General features: G+C 32.9%; 1 protein-coding gene across 1 annotated transcript in view; it reads right to left on the reverse strand.

Annotated features, from left to right (window-relative positions):
• LOC110020134 (heterogeneous nuclear ribonucleoprotein A1, A2/B1 homolog) overlaps positions 1-22,012 on the reverse strand; it is a 32,496-nt gene extending 10,484 nt beyond the window's left edge. The window contains exons 1-6 of the mRNA XM_020718125.1: positions 21,860-22,012; positions 21,465-21,752; positions 21,266-21,306; positions 2,840-3,003; positions 2,637-2,739; positions 2,398-2,567 (exon numbers count right to left, since the gene is read on the reverse strand). Of these exons, the coding sequence (XP_020573784.1) occupies positions 2,398-2,567; positions 2,637-2,739; positions 2,840-3,003; positions 21,266-21,306; positions 21,465-21,721 (735 nt within the window). The 5' untranslated portion in view covers positions 21,722-21,752; positions 21,860-22,012. The remainder of the gene's footprint in view (positions 1-2,397; positions 2,568-2,636; positions 2,740-2,839; positions 3,004-21,265; positions 21,307-21,464; positions 21,753-21,859) is intronic.
• Positions 22,013-22,620: the final 608 nt, after the last annotated feature.

Here is a 22,620-nt window from a genome sequence, read left to right on the forward strand (position 1 = left end):
TATATATATGTACATATACATATATATATATATATATACATATACATATATACATATATATATATATATATTATAAATAATTATATGTTTTTTTTTCTATTTCGAGCTAAAACGAGTCGAATACCAACAAACAAAGAGTTACTCTTGTTCAGCTCGTTCATAATTAGAGCTAAAAAAAATTGGTCGTGTTCGGCTCGTTTACTTAACAAACGAGTCGAACACGAGCTACTTAACGAGCTGAACACGAGCTGTTCGCGAACAACGAGCTTTTTTGACATCCCTATAGAGAAGACGTATCAAAATGAAGTTATAAGCATAATCATATCAAGTAATGTTAGCCACAACAGAAAAAGAAAATTAAGGTTAATGTAAAGTCATGGGTGTTGCTACTTTCTAAACTTGAAGAAACGATTTACCATGCTCACATTCAAAATTAATTTAGAGCAAAATTTGATTTCCCTAATTAAAAACTATCGATATATAGAGGAAGAATTGTGTATGAACTAAATAAAAATCTATAAAAAATTAGGGGATTCTTAATTTCATCCTAAACTCCGGATTTTTCACTCAACATTATTTTGTTTTGATTTTTGGAACAAAATATGAGATGAGGAGTACCTAATCATAATCGGTCAATGTCCAGAGGTGTCACGTGCAGGCTGCAGAGACACTAAAAACTAGAGAGCCAATACGGAAGTCAAAACTCGAAAGTCGAAACCCTAACTAGACACCGATCAATAAGCAGAGCAGAGAACCAGAATTGCGACAAAGCATTCAAGACTGGTAGGTGGTGGCGCAGTGATAAAGCCCAAGCGAAGCTCCAAGGGCGGGACAGATATGGAGGGCAGCAAAACTGAAGTGAATCGAAGGAAGAAGACATCTAGATGAGAGTCACAATAAAGCATGATCAGGTTTCATCACTTTATTTTTTAAGATTTTAACTTTTATTTAAAAAATTTTGGGGTGATTACCGTTTACATGCAACCCATGAATTCTTATGTATTTACATACCTTACACCTAAATTTTGATTTTTACATACATTTATGCCACCCAAATGTTTCATATCACATCTAAATATATAAATCAAATCAAATCAGATACTTCTGTTTAATGTTTGTACATATTTAAGGTGACGAAGAAATTAAAATTTTGGTGTTAAATACCTAAATACATAATAATTGAGTGGTATGTATGCAAATCTTTCCTAAATTTTACATTTTTTTAATTGCAATCTTAATATGTTCTTCAGAATTTTTGTATTCATTAATTTAGGACGCGTGTTGGAATTGAAGACACAAGACCAACACGTATCTCTTTTTTTTAATATTATTTAATTGTGGCACTTCTATACCATGTTCGATCCATGTCAAAGTCACGTCCTTGTCCGACACTGCACAACTCCTTGATTGGAAGTGTTTGTGTAACATAGCCCTTGTATTTATAGAAATGGATACTATCAGATACACATAATCTAATGAAGCAGAATCTCTTAACTTGATTAAATGGTTTAATACATTCAAAGGAAGTTTTTTGTTTTTTTTTTTTTTTTTTTTTTGCTTTTTTATTTGTTTTATGTTTATTTTCTTTTTTGTTTAACATACAGATTGAACCTTCTCGCTTGCTCTTGCAGCTTAGCAGCGGCAATAAAGCCCTTATGAGAGCTACAAAAATAAACAGAAAAGAAGGCTAAAGAGAAGGTTCAATATGGCCATCATTTTCTCCAACCACGTTGTCGATGTTGTCGAATATAGGTCCAGTGATCGCTTCTCTTCCCTCTTCCCTTCCCGTACAGGCATCACCAACGTCCTTGGGCTGATTCGGGTGAGCCCTTCATTGTTTTTGCCTCAGTTGCGATGTCGATCTCCTGCACTAGATTGGGTTGAACGTCAATGCAATTTGAAGGTCACGTCAGAGGAGGTCGTTATTTCTAAAGGGTGGTGCCTTCTATGGTGCTCTAGACGTGGAGGACAGCATGATCAATAGGACTGTTTTCCATGGCAATGATTTCGTCGAAGAAAGATAGCTGATATTGGGATCCCGTGAAACAGATTTTAAAGCAATGAAAACACATTTTCTCTATTTTTGGTGTTTTTCAAAACGATTTAGAATCATTTAAAAACAAAATAATTTAAATACATAAACAAACATGATAATGTTTTATTTTTTGTTTTTTTTAAAACAAAAGCAAAAAAAGAACAACAAAAAATGGCTCTAAACAGACCTTTAGTCAGAGGGTCAACAAAGCGCTTGAAATACTATTCTACTTGTATTATCATTCGATTTATATGTGCACAGGAGGCTAGAAAATAAACGTGCTTCAACAAAGAAACTTCATATCCAGTATATTATGCATGTTGATTATGGCAATGTCAGCTTTAGCAAAAGATAAAAATTACCTTCTTCCCAAAAAGATTATGCATCCTACCCTTAGAAATAATCTTGTCAACAGGATCCTCACTCTCAAAAGTGATAAAGCCAAAGCCTCGAGAACGTCCAGTGGTGTGGTCCACCATTATCTGATGATCAACCACTACACCGTAAGAGGAGAACTGCTCCTTGAACTCATCTGCAATGTTAAAAAGAGTGATGTGATTACCAACTGATTAACTGGATAGCATAAAATTGTAAAATCTACCATCTGTCAAGGACGTCGGTATTCCTCCCACAAAGATTTTCTTGCTCTTGGGACCTCCTGCTGGTGGCATCTCCTCCCTTGGAACTGTTCTCTTGACTTCAACCTGAAATTAAAAATAAAAAAAATATCCCAATAATTCAATCCATTATGCAATTGTAATATCAACATATGAAAAGGCATTCTTTGAACAAATATGGTCCTACCACCCGCCCATCAATAGAATGCTCCTCCTCCAAAACCTTATCAATGACGGATGGATCAGCGAATGTAATGAATCCAAATCCTCTAGGCATCTGGGTGTGCTTATCCTTCATTATAACGGAATCAGTGATCTCCCCATACTTCGCAAAGTGATTAGTGAATGTCTCTGAAAACGTAAAGAATAATGAATAGCAATAGCAAAGCTATTCAAGAAATTAACAAGAAAAAAAGGTGCATTTACACACACCACCCAATTCTTATGTATTTACATATCTAACAACCAAACTTAGATTTTTTTACATTTATCCACCCAAATATTTCATATCATATAAAAAATATCACTATATTAACTTTTAAAAAGTGAAATACACCTTTACATGCATAGATAAAGTGGCATTTATGTAGAAATTTTAGTTACATAAGAATTGAGTGAAATTCATGTAAATCTTCCAAAAAATATCCTAAAATTAATAAGGGAAACCATCATAATCAAATGAACATGGAGTTACAAATGTAGTAAGAGAAATCAACAAAATCTATGAAATATCCTAAAATGAATAAGTGAGACCATCACCATATTTGAAAAAAATGCATTTCAACAGTCCTTGATCATCTGAGTGCAGTAACACCCAAAGAAATGAATGGAGGCGCATGTGAGTAACATACATCGCCGTCTTTGAACAAAAAATAAGTTCAGATCATAGGTTTGATTAATTTCAAGTAATCCAGTGAGCATCCATTAGCTTCTCTCACAAAAACTACAAAATTTATGATGGTGTGATCCGCAGAATCAAAGCAATTTGTGAACCAGCTAATTAATTGCACAACCCAAAAAGAATATCAGCATTGTCCTTCAAACAAGTAATTGGGGCCAGCCTTATGAATCACTCATTTGTGTCTAAAATTCATATGCCAACTTGATCCAAAATAAACCCAACACCAGAATGTAGTATCATGATGCCAAATTAATCCAAGAAAATGATGAAGCGAAATACTACAGAAATAATATTATTGCATGCCACCTAAGTTTTGTTAAGAACCTAAGGCTTCCATGAAAGAAACAAAGTATGACCTCTTGATTTTAAGGAATTTAGAAAATTCCAAGCCTTTGATGCACACATGATTAGGCATTTAGTTTCGTGGAAAGTTTCAAGAAGCTAGAATTATCTCAAGGAATAATTAAGCCAAAAGGATCAATGGAAGACAAGAACAGAAAAGGTAAAATACGAGAGAATTACATGCAATAATCTTTCTCCAAACCAAGCTCGAGTTTCGCTTGTAAATCCTATTCCCCTCCCTCCTAGCGTGTACGGCTGACTTGGAGAAACCATGATAAGAAAAGTTAGAATTACACCTAAACATAGAAGGAGAATGATCTATATATTTTCATCTTAGTAGTATTGATCCTTGATCAGGGATTCATATCAAAGTGGCATGGAGGTATGATTTTATGTGAAAAAGAGTGGGCAAGTATTGAGTGAGAAAGAGTGGACAAGTATGGAATGAGAAGTAGTCTCCCGAAATATTAGAAAAAAATCAACAAAAATTGGGGAAAGAGAATATTGTCACTTGAATTAACTTGTATTCAATAGATTTTGAAGCCTAGAAGGAAGATAAATAAACCAGCATGCAATTTGACAATAAAAAAATGAGAAAAAAATGAAATTTAAATTGAAATTTAAATCTAAACTACAATAGGAGTTACTTTGAATACAAACTAAAACAACAAAATTTCAGAGAAAACATGATGAAACATAGATTTGAAAAAGTCAAAAGCCAACTCCGTTAATGGAGGCCTTATTCTTCATGCCAGATCATGCATGGCTAAAATTGCATAGTTAAGTTTTGGCACAGTCAAACTGTAATATTTTTAAAATTCAGCCTCCTTGATAATATAGAAAGAAATCATGCCTAGCATTATTTTTGAGACCTGTTTAACATGAATTAAGATCTCAACTTAATATCATATGCCCTTTTGCTTGGTTTAAGCTTGCGTCGAGTCAGCTGGCCTTGATTTGAATGGCTAAAACATTATTTGTTCATCCTGCTCAATTCAGTCCTGAATAAGCTGAATTGAAGTTCAGAAGGCATTCCAAATCATAACTCCCATATTTTAGCTCATTTGTCCTAGCAACTTACCATTAAAAGCAAACAAAATTTGCATTTGACCCTCCGAACATGCAGTCAACCCAGAAAATATTGTTGGCAATACTGATCCAATAAAATGTACTTGAATAATTTGATATCCCAAAAATACAGTATTTTTTTCCTATTATAGTAGACGAATGATTAATAATAGTCATTCATGATGGTGGGTTTAGCTTTATTTCTTTAAAGAGCCATCTCAAAAAAAGATAGTGGTCTATAATGATACTCCAATGAGTCTAGATCAATTCAATTTGAAAGTAAGAACATATCTCCATGGTACTGTTGTAGCCCTCTATCTCCTGTGAATGGTCCCTAGTGACAAGTCAATACCCTTCTCAAGTAGTGACCAACTAGCCATTGTAAGCACACTTTTTTTCCCAATGAGTTATGCTTGATCTCCTGAACATTAATTAACTCTATACAATTTTTGCAGCAACAATAAATGATTAATAATAAAATTACCATCCTAAACCTAACTGCAATTCTTTTATGATCTTAATGCTTCAAGTGCAATTGTTATAGGCCTATCCATCTCCTCTGCATCTTTGGATGGTTCAATCTCCCATGCTATTATAGGTCGCGTTTGACAACTTTAGTACATGAATGATTCTCGTAAGTACTAATCAGGTTCAGCCTTCTTTAGCATTCACATCCTCTTGAACTTTAGAATGATATAGGAGCTTCAATTTTGGGAAATATTGGTCTCTCGTTAGTATATAGGGGCATTTACATACAACCACATAATTTATATATATATATATAGGAACTTCAGTTTTGGGAAATATTGGTCTCTCTTTAGTATATAGGGGCATTTACATACAAGCACATAATTTTTATATATTTACATATTTAAAACCTAAAGTATGATATTTACATTAATAACGCTTTGGTGTCTTAAACCAATATGAAATGGTGTAATTCAGTATTAAAAAGTTGATGGTAGAATTGTTGATGTGATGTTAATGATTTGAACGGCATGAATGCAAATATAAATGTTTAGGTGTCAGATACGTTAATACATTAGAATTGTGTGGTATGTATGTAAATTCCCCTATAATATATGCAATGTTATTTGTTCAAGTATTTAAACAAGCTTCATCTCTAGTCGTGCCAATCTCCCATTCATTTTTCCAAAATGGCAACTACGTATGATGACTATTAAGTGGAAATAAAGATCAATAAACAACTTAATTTAAGACCAGACATTACATAGGTCTTATGATGCTAAATTGATCCAAGAATGAAGAAGAGATGGATGCTATAGAACAAACAGGATCATAGACCACCAAAAATTTCTTGGAGAAGAAGTTCCTTGAATTTAATGTTACTAGAGAGTCCCTCACATAGAAGCTTTTCATGCATTAGAGGGTTATGGCTTCTTGAGAAAATTGAAGAAACTAAAAAATTCCTAATGGAAAAATTAAGACACGTGGAAGGTCAATCAGGCTCTCTTTAAAAGATAAGAGCATTTACATGCATACCAAATAATTGTTATGTATTTACATATCTAGCACCCAAATTTTGATATTTACATTATAACACTTTGGTGCCATATGAAATGGTGTAATTCAGTTTTAAAAAGATAGTGATGGTGAAATTGTTGATGTGATGTTAAAGATTCGAGTCGCGTGTATGTAAATGCCCCTACAATATATGCAATGTTATTTGTTCAAGTATTTAAGCAAGCTTCATCTCTAGTCATGCCAATCATTCTTCAATAATGACAATTACCTTGGATGACTACGAGTGAAAATAATGATCGATAAACAACTTAATTTAAGACCAGTCACACATTATACATGTAGAATGATGCTAAATTGATCAAAGAATGATGAAGAGATGGATGTTATAGAACCAACAGGATTATAGAACACCTGAGATTTCTTGGAGAACCTGGGATGTCGAATGAAGAACTTAAGTTCTTTAAATTTAAAGTTACTAGTGAGTTCATCACATAGAAGCTTTTCATGCATAAAGGGTTCAGGCTTCTTGAGAAAATTGAAGAAATTAAAAATTCCTAATGGAAAAATTAAGACATGTAGAAGATCAATGCAACATGAGACAAATGTTAAGACAGATGAATTACCATAAACGAAGGTTTTCTCCAACCATAATTTAACATTCGTAATAGTCGTCGACACTGCTTCACATTCATAACTATTTGAAATAGGGTATTTATGATCCACTAATATTAATATTTGATTGTCTGATAATCATTCGATTGGCTAAAAAACTTCAGTCGACTGAGAGCTCTTCAGTTAGCTATAAAGACTTTGGGCAGCCTTCTTGAAAGAACCCTGTATAGAATCCTTTTTTATCTTTAGGAAGATCTTAGACCATCAAATAGAGGGGGTGTCGTTGTAATCTGAAAGGCAGCTTTCCTTCGGAAAAGTGGTCTTCATAGAGGGTTGAGAAAGTGTTCTAGGGAGTGACCATCAGTTCTCTTATAGGTAATTTTATAATCAGTTGAGGGAGTTGATTGCGTACACCTTCCCCTCAGTTCAGATGCATAATGTTTATTCTTTCGGATATATTTACCTTCAGTCAGTCCATGACTCTGATCGAATGACACGATACTTGACACCTCTGTCTTTCGATTGTTTCGATGCAGTCCTTTGGTATCTTTCTAGCATGATCTGTTGAATTTCCTCGAAATTCTTATGGTAATATTTTAAAGTACAGTAAATATATTAAAGTTGGGTGGTGACTTGCACCCTTAGGCTAGAATGGTGAGGATGAACTAGGATAACCCATAAATGGTTGTTTGGTTGACAATATTAGAAGTGCACTGTAAAACAAATACTAGAATTTTAAAAAATTTAATGCTTGGTATAATGTTAATTAAAAATACTTTGCATTTATAGGGTATTTAACGTTTACGCACTACTCTTGCGTGCAAATAAAGTAAGCTCAAATATAACAAAATAATTTACACTGCTAGTTCTTGCAAAAACTCTTTGGGGTGTTTGACTATAAGTAGGATTTAAGTTAAATAAGATTAATTAAATTCGGATTTATCAAATCTAAATATAATTAAATTTGAAATATTTTTTGGTCAATTAAGATTAAAACAAGTTAATTCCACTTGATGTATTTAACATAAATCAATTTAAAATATTTTTTTCCTAAGCAAAATCCATTAAATCCAACTAAAAAGCGGATGCACAAAAACCGAATTTAATAAATGAAATGAACAAAAAATTAATTTAACTTAATGGTTAATTTACCTAATCTATTTATGATATTTGATGAATTTATATTAAATCCATACTTAAATCCACATAAAAAAAATACTACCAAACACTTCATCTCAGAAAAATATTACGTCCGTGAGGAGAGCTAAGATCAATTCAAGCACAAATAGAGGCCGAACAAAATAGTCGTCCCTGCATCTCCCTCTCCCACCAACTCACATTAGCTCAATCAAAAATTCATAAATTAATGCTTTGCTTAGAAGCCAAACTCGAACGACAGCTTGTTGGAGATCCCTAAGGCTTCATTCGCAGACGATTCCCAATGCCTTGGCCCTTATCTTTCCTTCGATCTGCCCTGGCTCAAGATTCATGTGTACGAGTGTTCTGCGTCTCTCTTATTTCCTCACCGATCTAACGCCAGAAATTTCTCCCTACTGCTGCGACAACACCAAAACCACTCTCCACAGAGTGGAACCGCACAACCATTTCCCTTCCTTTTCCAGTAACCCGCACACTAGTGCCCCATAAGAGGCGTTTGGTAGCACCCTATCAACAAGATTTGTCCGTCGGACTTACAAAATCCAGCCAAACATAAAAAAACACAAGTTCTATAGATTCCTTATTAAAGTGAAAAGTGGTTACTCCAAAATGAAAGAGAAAAGAGCAACAACAATGGGATAAAAATAAAGCCAAATGAATCAAATTATATTCAAATGATTTTAAATCTCATAAATATCTAAACTTTCTAAACGAGTTAAGAAAATTCATATCTAGCCTAAAAGTATTGCATTGAAACTATAAACTAAAATAACATAATTCCTAAACAAGTATGATAAACCGTGAATTTTAAAATTTAATCCATATTTAATGGTGGTCAAATTCTTAAATGCATTGCATGAATTGTTCATTAGCTCTTGGCTCATTTAAACTTCATACTTAATTATGCCTTTAAAATTCCCTCCATAAAGACAAATCTAAATTTAATACTTTTTAACTAATTTAGCATTAATTATGGTACAATTTGACAACGCTAGTTCATTTTTCTAAACTTGCCTAGAGTTCATTTGCTTTGATTTGACATTGTAAATCATGAAACTATTAGGGATTGTTTGGCTGCAAGTATGATTTAAATTAAATAGGATTTACTAAATCCAATAAATCTGAATTTATCAAATCTAAATATTATTAAATCCGAAATAATAATTGGTTCAATTAAAGTTAAATCCAGTTAAATCCATTTAATGTGTTTGACATAAATCTATTTAAAATATTTTTTTGTTCCTGCGCTAAATCATCTAAATCCAACTAATAAGTGGATTTAATATATCCGGATTTAATAACGGAACAAACAAAAATTTGATTTCACTTAACGGCGGATTTATCTAACCTATTTATGGTATTTGGATGGATTTAAGTTAAATCTAACTTAAATCCTATTAAAAGCATCATACCAAACAGCCCTTAGCTTTGCCCAATTCAATCCAAGTTGGGTTAAAGAAAAGCTTGAAAACCCTCTCATATCACAACTACCTCTTTAAACTTGTTTTCCCTCACAGCTTATCATATTAGTTAGAAAGTAATTAAATTTCTAGTTGACCATTAAATAATGTGCTAAAACCAGAGAATGTTGAGGCAAACTTTGTCGGTGTAGTCAATCCAGAAGTGGTGATCAAAATTATCATAAATGACTCAACTATACTAGCCACTCTTCCTATTAAGTTAGCCAATTTCTTAAAAAAACCAATCCAATCATAAGATTAGCACAAAGTGATTACATACTGACTCCAGATGAACCTAGTTTGGAGCTAAGGTGGAATATATCCTTCTAGCAATCTATTCTAACATATCATCTAGTATTAATGGTCTATTATGGCAAAATTGTCTTCATTCTCGATTAGCAGCCATTATAAGCATTCACTGGTACCTCAAGTTATATGTTGTGGCTTGATCCTATCAAACATCAACTCTCACTTTAGAATTTTGCAATTATAATAAAGGGATAGTAATAAAATCACATCTTGCCCTTAGAAATTCTCTTCTTCAAATATTGCTTAATTGCAATTATAGCAATTTCTTACTGCCTCTCCATCTCATATTCATTTTTTGATGGTTCAATCTCATTAATCATTAAATCACATTTATCCTCTTGGAGAAATGAATGATACTCTTGGTCTTATGTCAATCTTTTGAGCTCTGAATGAGCTATTAACATTTAAATTAATTCGTCTCTTTGAGAAATATTTATGATGGCCTGCTCTTGAGCAAACCTCATCACTTTTTTTTCAATCTAGCATCCATTCTTTATGGATCTAGCTTAGTTTCTCATCCATTCTTCTTGGATCTAGATTACCCATGAAATCTGCAGATGAAACTAATGCGCTAAGGTTTCTTGAGAAAACTTAGGAAGCTAAGATTTCCATATAAAACAATCAAAAAGCAAAAAAAAAAAAAAATCAATGAAAAATGAGATCGAGGTAGAAAATGAAACTTATTATAAACAAAGTCTTCCTCCAGCCTTAATTATGGCTTCCCATGCAAATCATTATCCTCATGTGCTAGCCCAATTGTGAAAACTGAGAGACCAAGAGAGGATTTGTAATTTTACCTAAAACCGAGAAACAAGAAATAAAAAAATCAAGATTATCACCTAAGAACCACTCATACATGGCCAATTAAGAGACCAAGAGAGCAAGAGAGGATTTGAAATTTAGCCTAAGGGCTAAAACCAAAAAATAAGAAACAAAAAATTCAAGATTAAAGCAATAGCCAAACTAGCTTGCTTCAGAGAGCTGAAGAGTGCTTGCACATGGCTCAAACTTTGAAATTATTTTATTAAGTTTGTTTCGTTATTTTATTAAATTACAAAAGCTTAAAGAAAATAACATGAAAACCAAAAATTAATCATTTCTACTCAAACAAGCATAAATGCTTAATATCAAGGACTAAAAATATATAATTTGGAGCCAAGCTGTTTTGCTAAGGTGAGGCATAAGCATTGAGGCAAATCAAGACGAAAGCCTCAAAATAAATTTTAAGAAAAAAATTATAAATAGGACACCATCAATATATCTAATTTAGAACCATAAAGACCATTAAATGTCAACCATCTGAGAGAGTAGATATTTTAAATTGGACATCTTAAATATGGTAGAGATAAACCTAAAAAGACTTTGGGTATTTTGTATATAAAATGATCTTAATTTATTAGAATTAAATGAAAATATGACTCTCAATAAAACACAATGAAGAAAAAGGAATCATGTAGCCGTCCCCACTAAGTAGGATAAAGACATGTTGTTGTTGTTGTATTATCATAAAGACAAACCATAAATCTCACATATCAAATATTAATATAAAATGGTTTTTATCAATTGTGTCCGATTGTGTGTCAAATTACAGAAAAAAGAAAAAAATTCAGCATATTCTTTTGAATTGTCATCTTAGAGCTACAGCTTAAATGCAACGACAGTATAAGAGAACATAGATTTTGAGACAATTATCATACCATGGAGTAAAATAGAACTTATGCAAGCATCATACAGATCCATGCTAGTAAATCCTAATAGAGGGATGTTACTTACGACACATTAATACATCTATGATAATGTCATATTCATATTTGTGCCCATGGCGCGTGAACATTCCAGGATATCAGGTCAGATATCGCATTTGGCGGATTCAGCTAAAGACATACAAACAGTCATCATCTAAAGTTGCTAGTAAGATTAACTTAAGAATAAAACAAAAGAAAGACGGAGAAGCCATTAAGTTGTTATGTTTAAGTAACGCAAACTTCACTCCCATAGTCCCATTCAAAAGAAAACACAAAAAAAAATTAAATGTGCAACCAAGCTTCGATAATGCCTAAAACATTAGAATTTAATTATAATTTTTCAATCAAGCAACCGTACTTGCCAATTAAAAATAATACTTCATCCAAAAAAGGCTATGAAGCAAAAAATGTAAACCTTCCAAAGTTGTGACGAACAGATTTCAAAACACAGTTTTGCAGACTGCTAGAGCCACTGTTGTTAGCAATAAAGCTCAAAAACTAGATAGAATCCAAACTTCCCAGACATACAATATGAATCAGATGGATTTTTTCAGGTTAAAACCATACAGGAAATTTTTTGATAATCAAATATAAGAATAGAGTGCCCAATAATCAAGTTCCACATTATGAATTGGAGGTCGAGGATATTATCAAGGAAACAACTCGACTAGTAGTAGTGAATATAACTTTTGAACGGGGTTGATGTAAGAGCCTCTGTGCAAACTGTTAATCTACAAAAAATAAATTCAATTCTCTAGACAAGATCTGAATCAGATGTAGCTATGGAAAAAATATGATATCTCATAAATGAATTCATGAAACTGACTTCGAAATGAGCTAAAGAAAGAATCAAATGTTATCTAGATAATGCAAACATATAAAAAATGTCTCATTTTACGTATCTCAGTTATTTCCATATTGTAGTGCGAGTGAATGATGGTGAAGCAATATCAATCAAGTTATGGTACCACATCAATCAAGTCTGGTTTAAAAAAGCAATGAGAGTTTGATCAATTTGAAAATGTTTTTACAAACTCTATATGAATTTGTTAAATCCTCAGCATTGTCCAACCTTTATAATGAACTCAATGTCTTCCATCTCTGAGAAAACGAGGCGCTAATTTAATAAACTGCTTGTGATATTGTCATTAGACGATGTGTATCATGATTCTAAGATAACTTCAAATCATTTTCCAGGAGCTTTGATTGAGTTTACAGCTATATATCTCAGATATTTAATGACATAGGCATGCACGCACATTAATAGATATTTTTAACTCCTTTCAGCAATCATAAACCATAATATAAGGTTTCAAACAATTTTCCACACTTCAAGGATCAATAAATGTTACCCAATTGCACGTGACACAACATAAAAAAGTGTGAGAAAATATTGTAAAGTGCATGCATAATTTCCGAAGATTGGGGCTGACAGATACAGGACTTCCCCCATATTTCCTTCTTCACTAGCTACCACTTTAATGACTCGTGAAATCACTACTACTTACTCATCAATTAACAAACTATTGCAATTATTCAATAATTATTATTCATTTATTTTGTATGGCTTTCATTAGAAGGTCTCTTAAGATTGTATAAATATGCAAATGCTAAAATGAAGTACTCAATAAATGATATCCAATTCATGCCATGATATCAGGGATTCAAGCTTTTTTTTTCTTAGTATACATTATTGCAATCTTCATCACTATATTTCCACAATCTTATAGCTCTCATTGTTGCAATATCATAATCTCACAACCTTCAATCTGCACTTTTCCTTTTCTTCTATTTTTATATGATCGCAGCCTTCATCACTGCACACACCGTAATCATTCCTCATTAAAGCAGCCTTCATCATTAAGTTGTTGAAAAATGGTCCTATTAATGCACCCTTCATCACTAGATTTTTTGCATCTCTTTCCTTTTCCTTTTCCAAATAAATAGAACCATAATTTCCCTCTCCATGGACAATAATAATAACACCCTCCTCATTTTCCAAATAAATAGAATCATAATATCCATCTCCATGGACAATAATAACAACAACCATAAACCCCTAGTTTTGGATTTTCTTGAATTGAGGGATGCCAGAAAAATCGAAGAAGAGCTGCAAAAGAATCATTCAACATATGGGTTGAATGAAATGAACTTTCCAAAGTAATCACAATTGGCTTACACAATCCTAAAGGGAAACAAAATTGCCACTTAGAAAGCACAAAAAAACAAAAAAAGGCATGCTAAGAACACCAAAAAAATCATCAACAAGTGAACATCTTTCTACCATTCTTGCTACAAAAATTATTACACAAGTTTGGAATAAATACATCCATTAATTCATTTGAGAAAGATCAAGCTAATAGAATTTCTGGAAGTTTGGTTAGAATTGCCAATGTTTGAAAGAAAGAATATGTTTAATGACTTTTATATGTCATAAGCTACACTTCTACTCATATTTTCTCCAAGATGTCCATGTTAAAGTCATTTACAACTAAACATTGCATTTTCCATCATAATCCAACCAAACTAATCCCACTGATAGAGTGATTCAAAACGCTAGAGTTTAACGGACAAAACAAGCTGAGATGCAACCCCAAACCACCACCACCACCACCCCACCGCAAACACACACACACATGCATAAAATAGTAGAATGAGCTTAAGTGTATTTTCATAAAAATCGTAGAGATCATAAAAATTTAGAGATTTCAATGAAGGAACAATAACTTTGCTCTATAAACACAAGCATCAAACACCTAGTAAATTGGTCATATAAACAACCATGCTTGTGGACTTAATAATTACCTTCCTTTAAAAACAAAAAAAAAATGTTCAAGCCAAATCCCTATCATAACCCCAAGGATATAAAAATAGCCAATTAAACTTACTAACAAATAACAAAATGAAATATTTTATCTTGGAAATACAATATATCTCCAGAGAGTTCCAAAAATAAATCAAAAATATCATAATATCATTCAATAGAATAAGAATGGAAAGGATGAAAGTTAGACCTAAATCAAAGTTTTCTAGCTCTTCTAATTTTTAACAGCAATGCTTAAAATTACTCAATAGGAAGAAAACCTGAAGGCACGTCTTGTTTCCATTCTAATGAAAAACGCAATGAAGCTTATTCTTTGTTGTGCTTAAGGATTGCCTCATTGCCATTGTTATAAAATGCGCAATTTTGTTGTGCTTCAGTGAAGCATACACCTCACACAAGAAAGGCAGGCTTCACCTCAATTTAGTTGAGGAACATGCCTCTTCACACAAGAAAGGCAGGGTTCACCTCAATTTAGTTGAGGAACATGCCTCTTTTTATAAGGCTAACTACAGCGGTCCCACCTTCATTAACAAATCTTCACACCTCAGCGCCTACTACTTCCATGAATTGCAGACAAGAAAGCAATTCGTAGCTCTCTATGGGTGACTTTGTTATAAGATTTCTTTGCCATCCCAGCCACCTCAAAAAACCTTCTCTACCATCATCTCCCATTATTACCTAAGATCTTCATAAAGAAATTCCACCATCTTCCTTAGATTTTCTGATGAGAACCCCTAAATCCTAATTTTATTCTTTCTTAGGTGGCTTAATATAATTTCTATAATTTTGTTATTTGAACATTGTTTTACACAATTTTTTTCAAAAGCAAATCTATATTTTATGGTTTGTAAGAAATAGGTACAGGAAAAGAGAAAAACTCAACAAGTAGAAAGACAAATGAAGGCAGAGCATGCAAATCGACATTGAAGAAAATGACATAACATGTTTATCTGAGTGCAATTACTTCGAGAAGGTTGTCGAAGGGGTATTACATGAATGACGGAGTCCCTATTTGGCTCTCACAAGACTGTTGCACAGTGGGCAAATGTACCTGAGGTGGTGAAAGAGAGAAACATGCACATATGAAGACAAACATCTCAAATCATTTATCACAACAACAGTTTGACAATAGAAGACAACAAAAGTGAGACAAAGGTTGTTGACAAGATGTTTCTTGATAATGCTAAAGAGGCGTGTAGCCGAGATTGTATGGATATTGGAAGGTATTTTACACAAATTCCATTTCATTTAATAAGGTAAACTTCCCCTTTGTATTTCAGCATGATTTGTCCTATAGTTTCCGATACTCTAGACTTGAGATTACTATCTATGTATGATTTACGAACTTTGGTGTAAAAATAAGTCAATAATGTTCAATTGCATTGATGCAATTAAAATAACTTAAAATCATACGTAAGCAACAATCATGCCTATGGTTTGTCTGAAGTAAGGAATAGAAATTTGATCAAGATTTTGTTTAACAATGCACACGGTTCTTTTTTATTTTGAAATTTGTTGAAGCATCAAATAAGGTTAAAGATGCAGTGTAAATTTTTGAACTTCTAAATAGTCATAGAGGATATTGGAAAGTATTTTATTGTTCAAATTGTTACTGATAAAGTGAGTGCTTACAGGAAGTCTTATAAAAGATAATGGAAATTTGACTATATATGTTAGACACCATGCGAAGCACAATATAGATTTGATTTTATAAAAGCATAATGGCTTGCCTTAGCATAAGAAAGCTTTGAGCAAAGCAAAGAAGATTATAAAATTCGTCTATAAGGAACTCCTACATACAACTACAACTAAGCTTGCCACAGCACACTTGACACTAAAAGCATTTTGGAAGCATGAAATCTTTTGAAATCTATGTTCACTTCCATGCAATGGCTTAACCTTGCTTGTGCAAAAAACACTTTAAGTAAAAAAATTGTCCCTAATGAGAGTTCTAGGTAAGTGTTAACATATGCAATAATAACAACAAAGCCATATTAATTAAAAAATATCGATTCTGGTCCACCATGCTTGCAATGCAATAGATGAAACTATAGAATTGATAGCCCAAATTTTGATATAAAATGAGTTCCACTACGAGGAGTTATGGGAAATCATTGATAAAATGTGAGAGCTATAACTTAATTGTATTTTCATATTGCAGGATATTATCTTAATCAGCAATGCCAATATGCTGAATACAAGTCAACAAATCCTAAAGAGTAAATTAGGTATGTATTATTGTATGTATAGATTGATAGTTGACTCAACTGAGGGAGGAAGGCTAATACACAGCTTACGTCCATCATAAATAAGAAAACATCGAATTATGGCAAACCAGTGGGTTCAGCATGTTCTCCACATGGTTTCCATTATTTAGTGATTAAAATAAAGAATAATTTCTCAACTTTTTTTTCAATTTCGGTTGGATAGTAGATTAAATTTAGTGACGGCACTCCAAAGTTAAAACAATTTGCAGTCAAAATATTAGGTTTTATATTTTCATCATCAGATATGTAAAATTGGAGCACATATAACCAAATCCAAACAAAAAGAAGAATATTGTTCAAGCAACTTATAGTAGAACTCATTGGTTTTATTATGTATAACAAGAGGATGGAAGAAAGAAATATGAAGAAAAAGACCATAAAGATGATGATCACTTTATGATGACATGCTATCAGATCATGTAATTTGTAGATGACGATAAGAGAACAACATCTGATTTTTTTTATAAAAAGAATCTCAAATGTTGACATTCTGATTGGGTCGGAAGTGAGGCTATCACAAGCCAACTAGAAATAAATAAAAAAAAAGATCCATAAAAATTTATGTAATTACAAATCTAATTATCAACATGTTATTTTTTAAAATCTAGCCATTATTTTTATTGAATACAGCTGATTAAGAATGATAAAGACAAGTAATATTGAAAATCAAGACGAACAGGACAATATAGATACAACTGAGGCTAAAAAAGGAAAAAATGATTTGTTATGTAGATGATTCAAATGAAGTTTCATGAGTGATGAGAATTTTTAAATTTAAAATTCCAATGTAGATAAATTAATATTTTCTTACTTAAAATAGATAATATTATGAGTGATAAAAAAACTTGTGATAAAAAATTGAACTTATTTTAATTGTTTTGCTTTAATGTTTTAATATTTTACTTTGATATCTTAGTTTACCATGATAGTTTATATTAGAATATAATGGCTATCTCTACATCATTGTTACTTATTATTTGATCATATTTCATGATTATGTTTTTTTCTCTTTTGCTTTACTCTGTTTTATTTTCTTTCCTAGTTATTTTATTCTGTTTTTATTATTTTTCATTATTATGCTTATTGTAATTGGGTTTAAATACCCCTCTCTCTTTCTCTAATATGACAGTTGTATAACTCTTCTTACTTCAAGATTTAAAGTTATAATGTTAGCATGTTATTTCTTTATGCAATTTGTTACATCATACTTTGTTAGAATATTAATATGTTACTATTTAACGTGTTAATATGTTAGAATATTAGTATGTTATTTTTTATTTCAAATTTTTAAGGAGTTTAGGATCACTTTTTGTTTTTTATTTTTATTTTTTTTAGTTTGACTATTTTTTATGTAACATAAAGAAAAAATGCGTTTGGAACTCTTACGCTTTTTTAAAATAGAGCAAAAAACAAGTTTGATGTTCATATGCTTTTTTTTTTTGGGAAATAAAAAATGCTACCTTTTTGAAATATTTAAACAAAAAGATAAGGGGATTTACATACACACCACCCATTTCTTATGGGTTCATATAATTGTGACCTAAATTTCACTTTTTACATGTACACCACCCTATTCTTTCTTATGACACCAAAAACACCATCTTTATAAAGTGAAATACATATTTTCATGTAAGATGGTCAGTATGTAAAAACTGAAATTTAGGTGTTAAATATTCAAATACATGGGATTTGAGTGGTATGCATGTCAATCTTTCTAATTCCACCGCATCAGTTCCATGATCTTCTCCTCCTCCCCCTTGTTCATATGGATCCAACATCATTTTGGCTTGAAAGGTCAGCCAAGTGATGATACACTGCAAGTCCGATGCCTTCCTTGAACTCACTACATTTTGGAAGAAGAATGAGGTTTTCTTCTTCCTTGAGCTCCCAAAGATAAACAGAGCGGTCAGTTCCATGTATGATGCCTTCCTCTCTCTTATGCCTTGGAAGATTTGATTTTTTTTTTATCAGTGCCTCGTCAAGTCTATTTGACGGCAAGACGTACCACTCCTCACGTCGAACAGAGGCAGCAAAGGCACCATCGTAGTCAGCGGCCTCTTCTTAGAGGAGGGTGGTGGAGCAACGGCTAAAAAGAGGGAGGTGTAGCTCTTGGAGATGAATGTGCAGTAGCTCAAGCTCGGGAAAAGTGTTTTAAAAATAGCAAAAACATGATTTCTGGAGTTTTGCATTTTTTAAATTGTTTTAAAATGTTTTAAAAACAATACGTTTAAAGAAACATAATAAAACATCAACTAAATGCATTTTTTTTTTTTTCTTATTTTTAAAGACGAAAACAAGAAATAGTTCCAATCAGCCATTAAAATTTCTACAATATTTTTCCTTTACACAATTGTTTGAGCGTCAAACAATCGCATTTTTTATTTTTCTGTTTCTAAAAAACATAAACATAAAATAAAAAATTGTTCCAAACAACCCCTTAAATTTCTACAATATTTTTCCTTTACACAATTGTTTGAGTGCCCAGGGTTACGCCTTGCCTCATTGAAGGAATGTCTCAATACCGGATTGCATATTTTTAAACATTGTTTAATAGCAATGGTTAAAAGCTAATATGATACGCATTATAAGCTTCCAAAAAAGCCAATTTTATTATTAGGCAATGTAATAAAAATGTTAATCTTTTCTTCACTTAAGAGCTACAAATTAGATATAACCTAGAACCATAAGATTGAAAAAATTGTCATATTCTCCCCATAATTCAGAACACACTAAGACCTAGACACGAGAAAACCGAACAGTTAACCTGCTACTATAAAAACCTGAAAACTGATCAACTTGTCATCAATTTATGATCGCTCCAAGTATCTATTATGCTCCTGATCACAATTTCCAATCCAATATGCCTTCTTTTTCATTCTGTTTTAAACCCTCTAATACTACATTGTCTAGCAGTTAGTGTGGTACCATGCAAGAGCATGGAGCAATACTTTCTTTAATTCTCAGTAGCAAAAGTAAAGAATATAAAGAGCTTAAGTGTCTGCCAGACTTCAATAAAAGAATGTCGATGTCCAACTTTGTTACACAAACAAAATTATCAAACATCTAATAAGTAGGTCATAGAACATCAAAATGAACTCAAATTTTCCCTTCCTAAAAAATATTCAAATGCTTCAAGGTTATACGGCCAAGAAATCTAGCTAAAAACATCTAATAAAGTGCAATGCCAAAACGAATCGTTATAATTATAACCAACTTGCAAATCCCATTAAATTACATGTTCAAAAAATCTAGCTAAATACATTATCTAAAACGAGTACAATTACATTACTTAAGTTCGTAATATATATATAACCTGAAGATAATGTAATCCTCCCCACTCTATATCCCATCTCTCATCATCAATTCTCTTTTATGCACGATAACCTCATCTCCTCAAACTCATACGCTAAAAAATTAAAACTCTAAATGGATATCCTGCAAATAGATTTAATCTAAATTGTTTCCTAATGCAAATTTTTGTTTAACTCCTAATGCTCATTTTACATCATCACATCGTAAATTGTCATCATAATTAACTTACTCATCTTCACTATTTAAGGTATTTGAACATATATCTTCCAATCAAAACAACAAGCTCACCCCACAACCTGATGCATTATGGGAAGGACTCTCCAAACCAATACCTTAGTAATAGTGCTCACCTCTTATGACCTTGCCCCATCTCACCCATATGCCTTGGTAAACAATTGAGGCACCACTAAAAACATTGTTTTGAATCCATGTAACATTTTAGACATCACAAATTATAGGTAACATTTAATACAGAAAACTTGTGCTCTAGGGATATTAATACTACAATAATAGCACTCAAAGCAAATTGAAGAAAATCTAAAACCAGAGCAACCATATTTATAATTCAATTACTAATAACATAAGTTAAACTAGCAACATAAACAGTATGGGCAACTAAAAAATGGCCATACAGTAATAAAACATGGGCATATACATACATTACACAGATTTCCCATGTATTTACCTATCTAACACCAAAAAAATTCATATTTACATGCATACCAATCGAATCTTTAATATCACATCAAAAATACCATCATCACTACCTTTTTAAACGTGAAATACACCCTTTCATGCATAGGTTTATGACATCAAGGTGTTATAAATGTACATATTAAAATTTGGGTGTCAGATATGTAAATAGAAACGAATTATGAGGTATGTATTTAAATTTCCCTAAGAAAATAGTCTGTTCAGCGATTAAACGGCCGAGTGACTATCTAAGTGTTCAGCTGTTAAAAAAAATAGCTTGCTCTCAGATGGGGCAGGCCGGAAAAAATATAAACAGGGATAATTTTACAAGAAATTTTGATCAAGATAAGGAAATGAATGAATATCATGGTAAAGAACATTTTAATTGTCAGTTTAAAGAGGACAGAAAAAAATCTACAGATGAACAATAGCCATACCTACGGTTGTTTCCCAAGCAACACCACCAACGAAGATTTTTCTACCAAACAAGAAAGAAATACGGTTATCTTCACTTCGTCATCCCTCCGAGGCAATCAAATGGGCCAGAATTTGAGCCCGACCATCCGCTAGCCTTAAATCTAGAAACATGATGATCTAACAAAAACGAATAGCAATCCCTAAGACTTTACTACTAACCCTGAAGAAGAAGAACCGCTAACGTGTTGCTTTAACTCCTTGCCTGCACTATCTACATGTTCTATCCTCCTTCCAGGAGACTTCTTCTTCCTCTCTCCCGCTCCTTCGCCATCTCCTCCCTCTTCCTCCTCGTCCTCCTCTACCTCCTCAACCTCCTCCTCGACCTCCTCCTCGACCTCCTCCTCTACCTCTTCTACCTCCTCATCTTCCACTTCCCCGCCGTTAACAGCGGCCAGCTTCTCCTTCGCCGCCTCCATGGTTTCTTCCCTTTTCTACAACCTACCAGACCTGCAAAGTAGCAAAGGTTATTCCACTAAACCCTAAGGACCTCTATACCTGAGGAAGAGCAGAACCCTAGGTGACACTGCGTAGCACCTCAGAAATTCATTTCCTACCTATCTAAGGTTTGCCAAGCTCGTGTCTCTGAGAATTGCTTCTCTCGCAGAAATTTCTTCCGCTAAGACGATACAAACCCTAACGGACGCTCCGCGGCGCTCGGACTTGGGCCGACCGCAGGCTTCGCTTTTAAACCCTGCTTACAGGTGGCGGTTGGAAGATGCTACACGAAAGGGGTAGAATTAGCATTACCAATTACATGATTTAGTCTAAAATGATACAATTTTAAGCCAAAAATTAAAATATAGGTTATATTAGAGGTAGCTGCAGCTTATTAAAGAAGAAATTGTGAAACTGTAGAGGAATAATTAGAAGTTTGTGGTGACTATTACAATATTTATTTGAAAAAGTCAGGCCGCGTCCAGAAAGTTGTCATTGTACCTGTCAAAAACGAAGCATAATTTTGGAAAAACTATCAAAATACAGTTTATCCAAAAAGATAAAACTACAATACCACCGCACCACTGCCACAAACGAAGCCTAATTTTGGACTAAATTGTGTAATTTGGTAATGTTATTCCTACCCTTTTCGTGTCGCATCTTCCAACCATGACATGTAGTCAGGGTTTAAAAGCAAAGCCCTTGACTTGTGGTCGGCCTAAGTACGAGCCCCGCGGAGCATCCATTAATGTTCTTTGGGTTTTACCAGAAGGAATTTCTGCAAGAGAAGCAATCCTCAAAGACCTCAGTGGTTCAAACCCTAGATAGGCAGAAAATGAATTTATGAGGTCCTACGCAGTGCCACCTAGGGTTGTGCTCT

Source organism: Phalaenopsis equestris, unplaced genomic scaffold (genome assembly GCF_001263595.1).
Source record: "Phalaenopsis equestris unplaced genomic scaffold, ASM126359v1 Scaffold000094, whole genome shotgun sequence".
Taxonomy (NCBI): domain Eukaryota; kingdom Viridiplantae; phylum Streptophyta; class Magnoliopsida; order Asparagales; family Orchidaceae; genus Phalaenopsis; species Phalaenopsis equestris.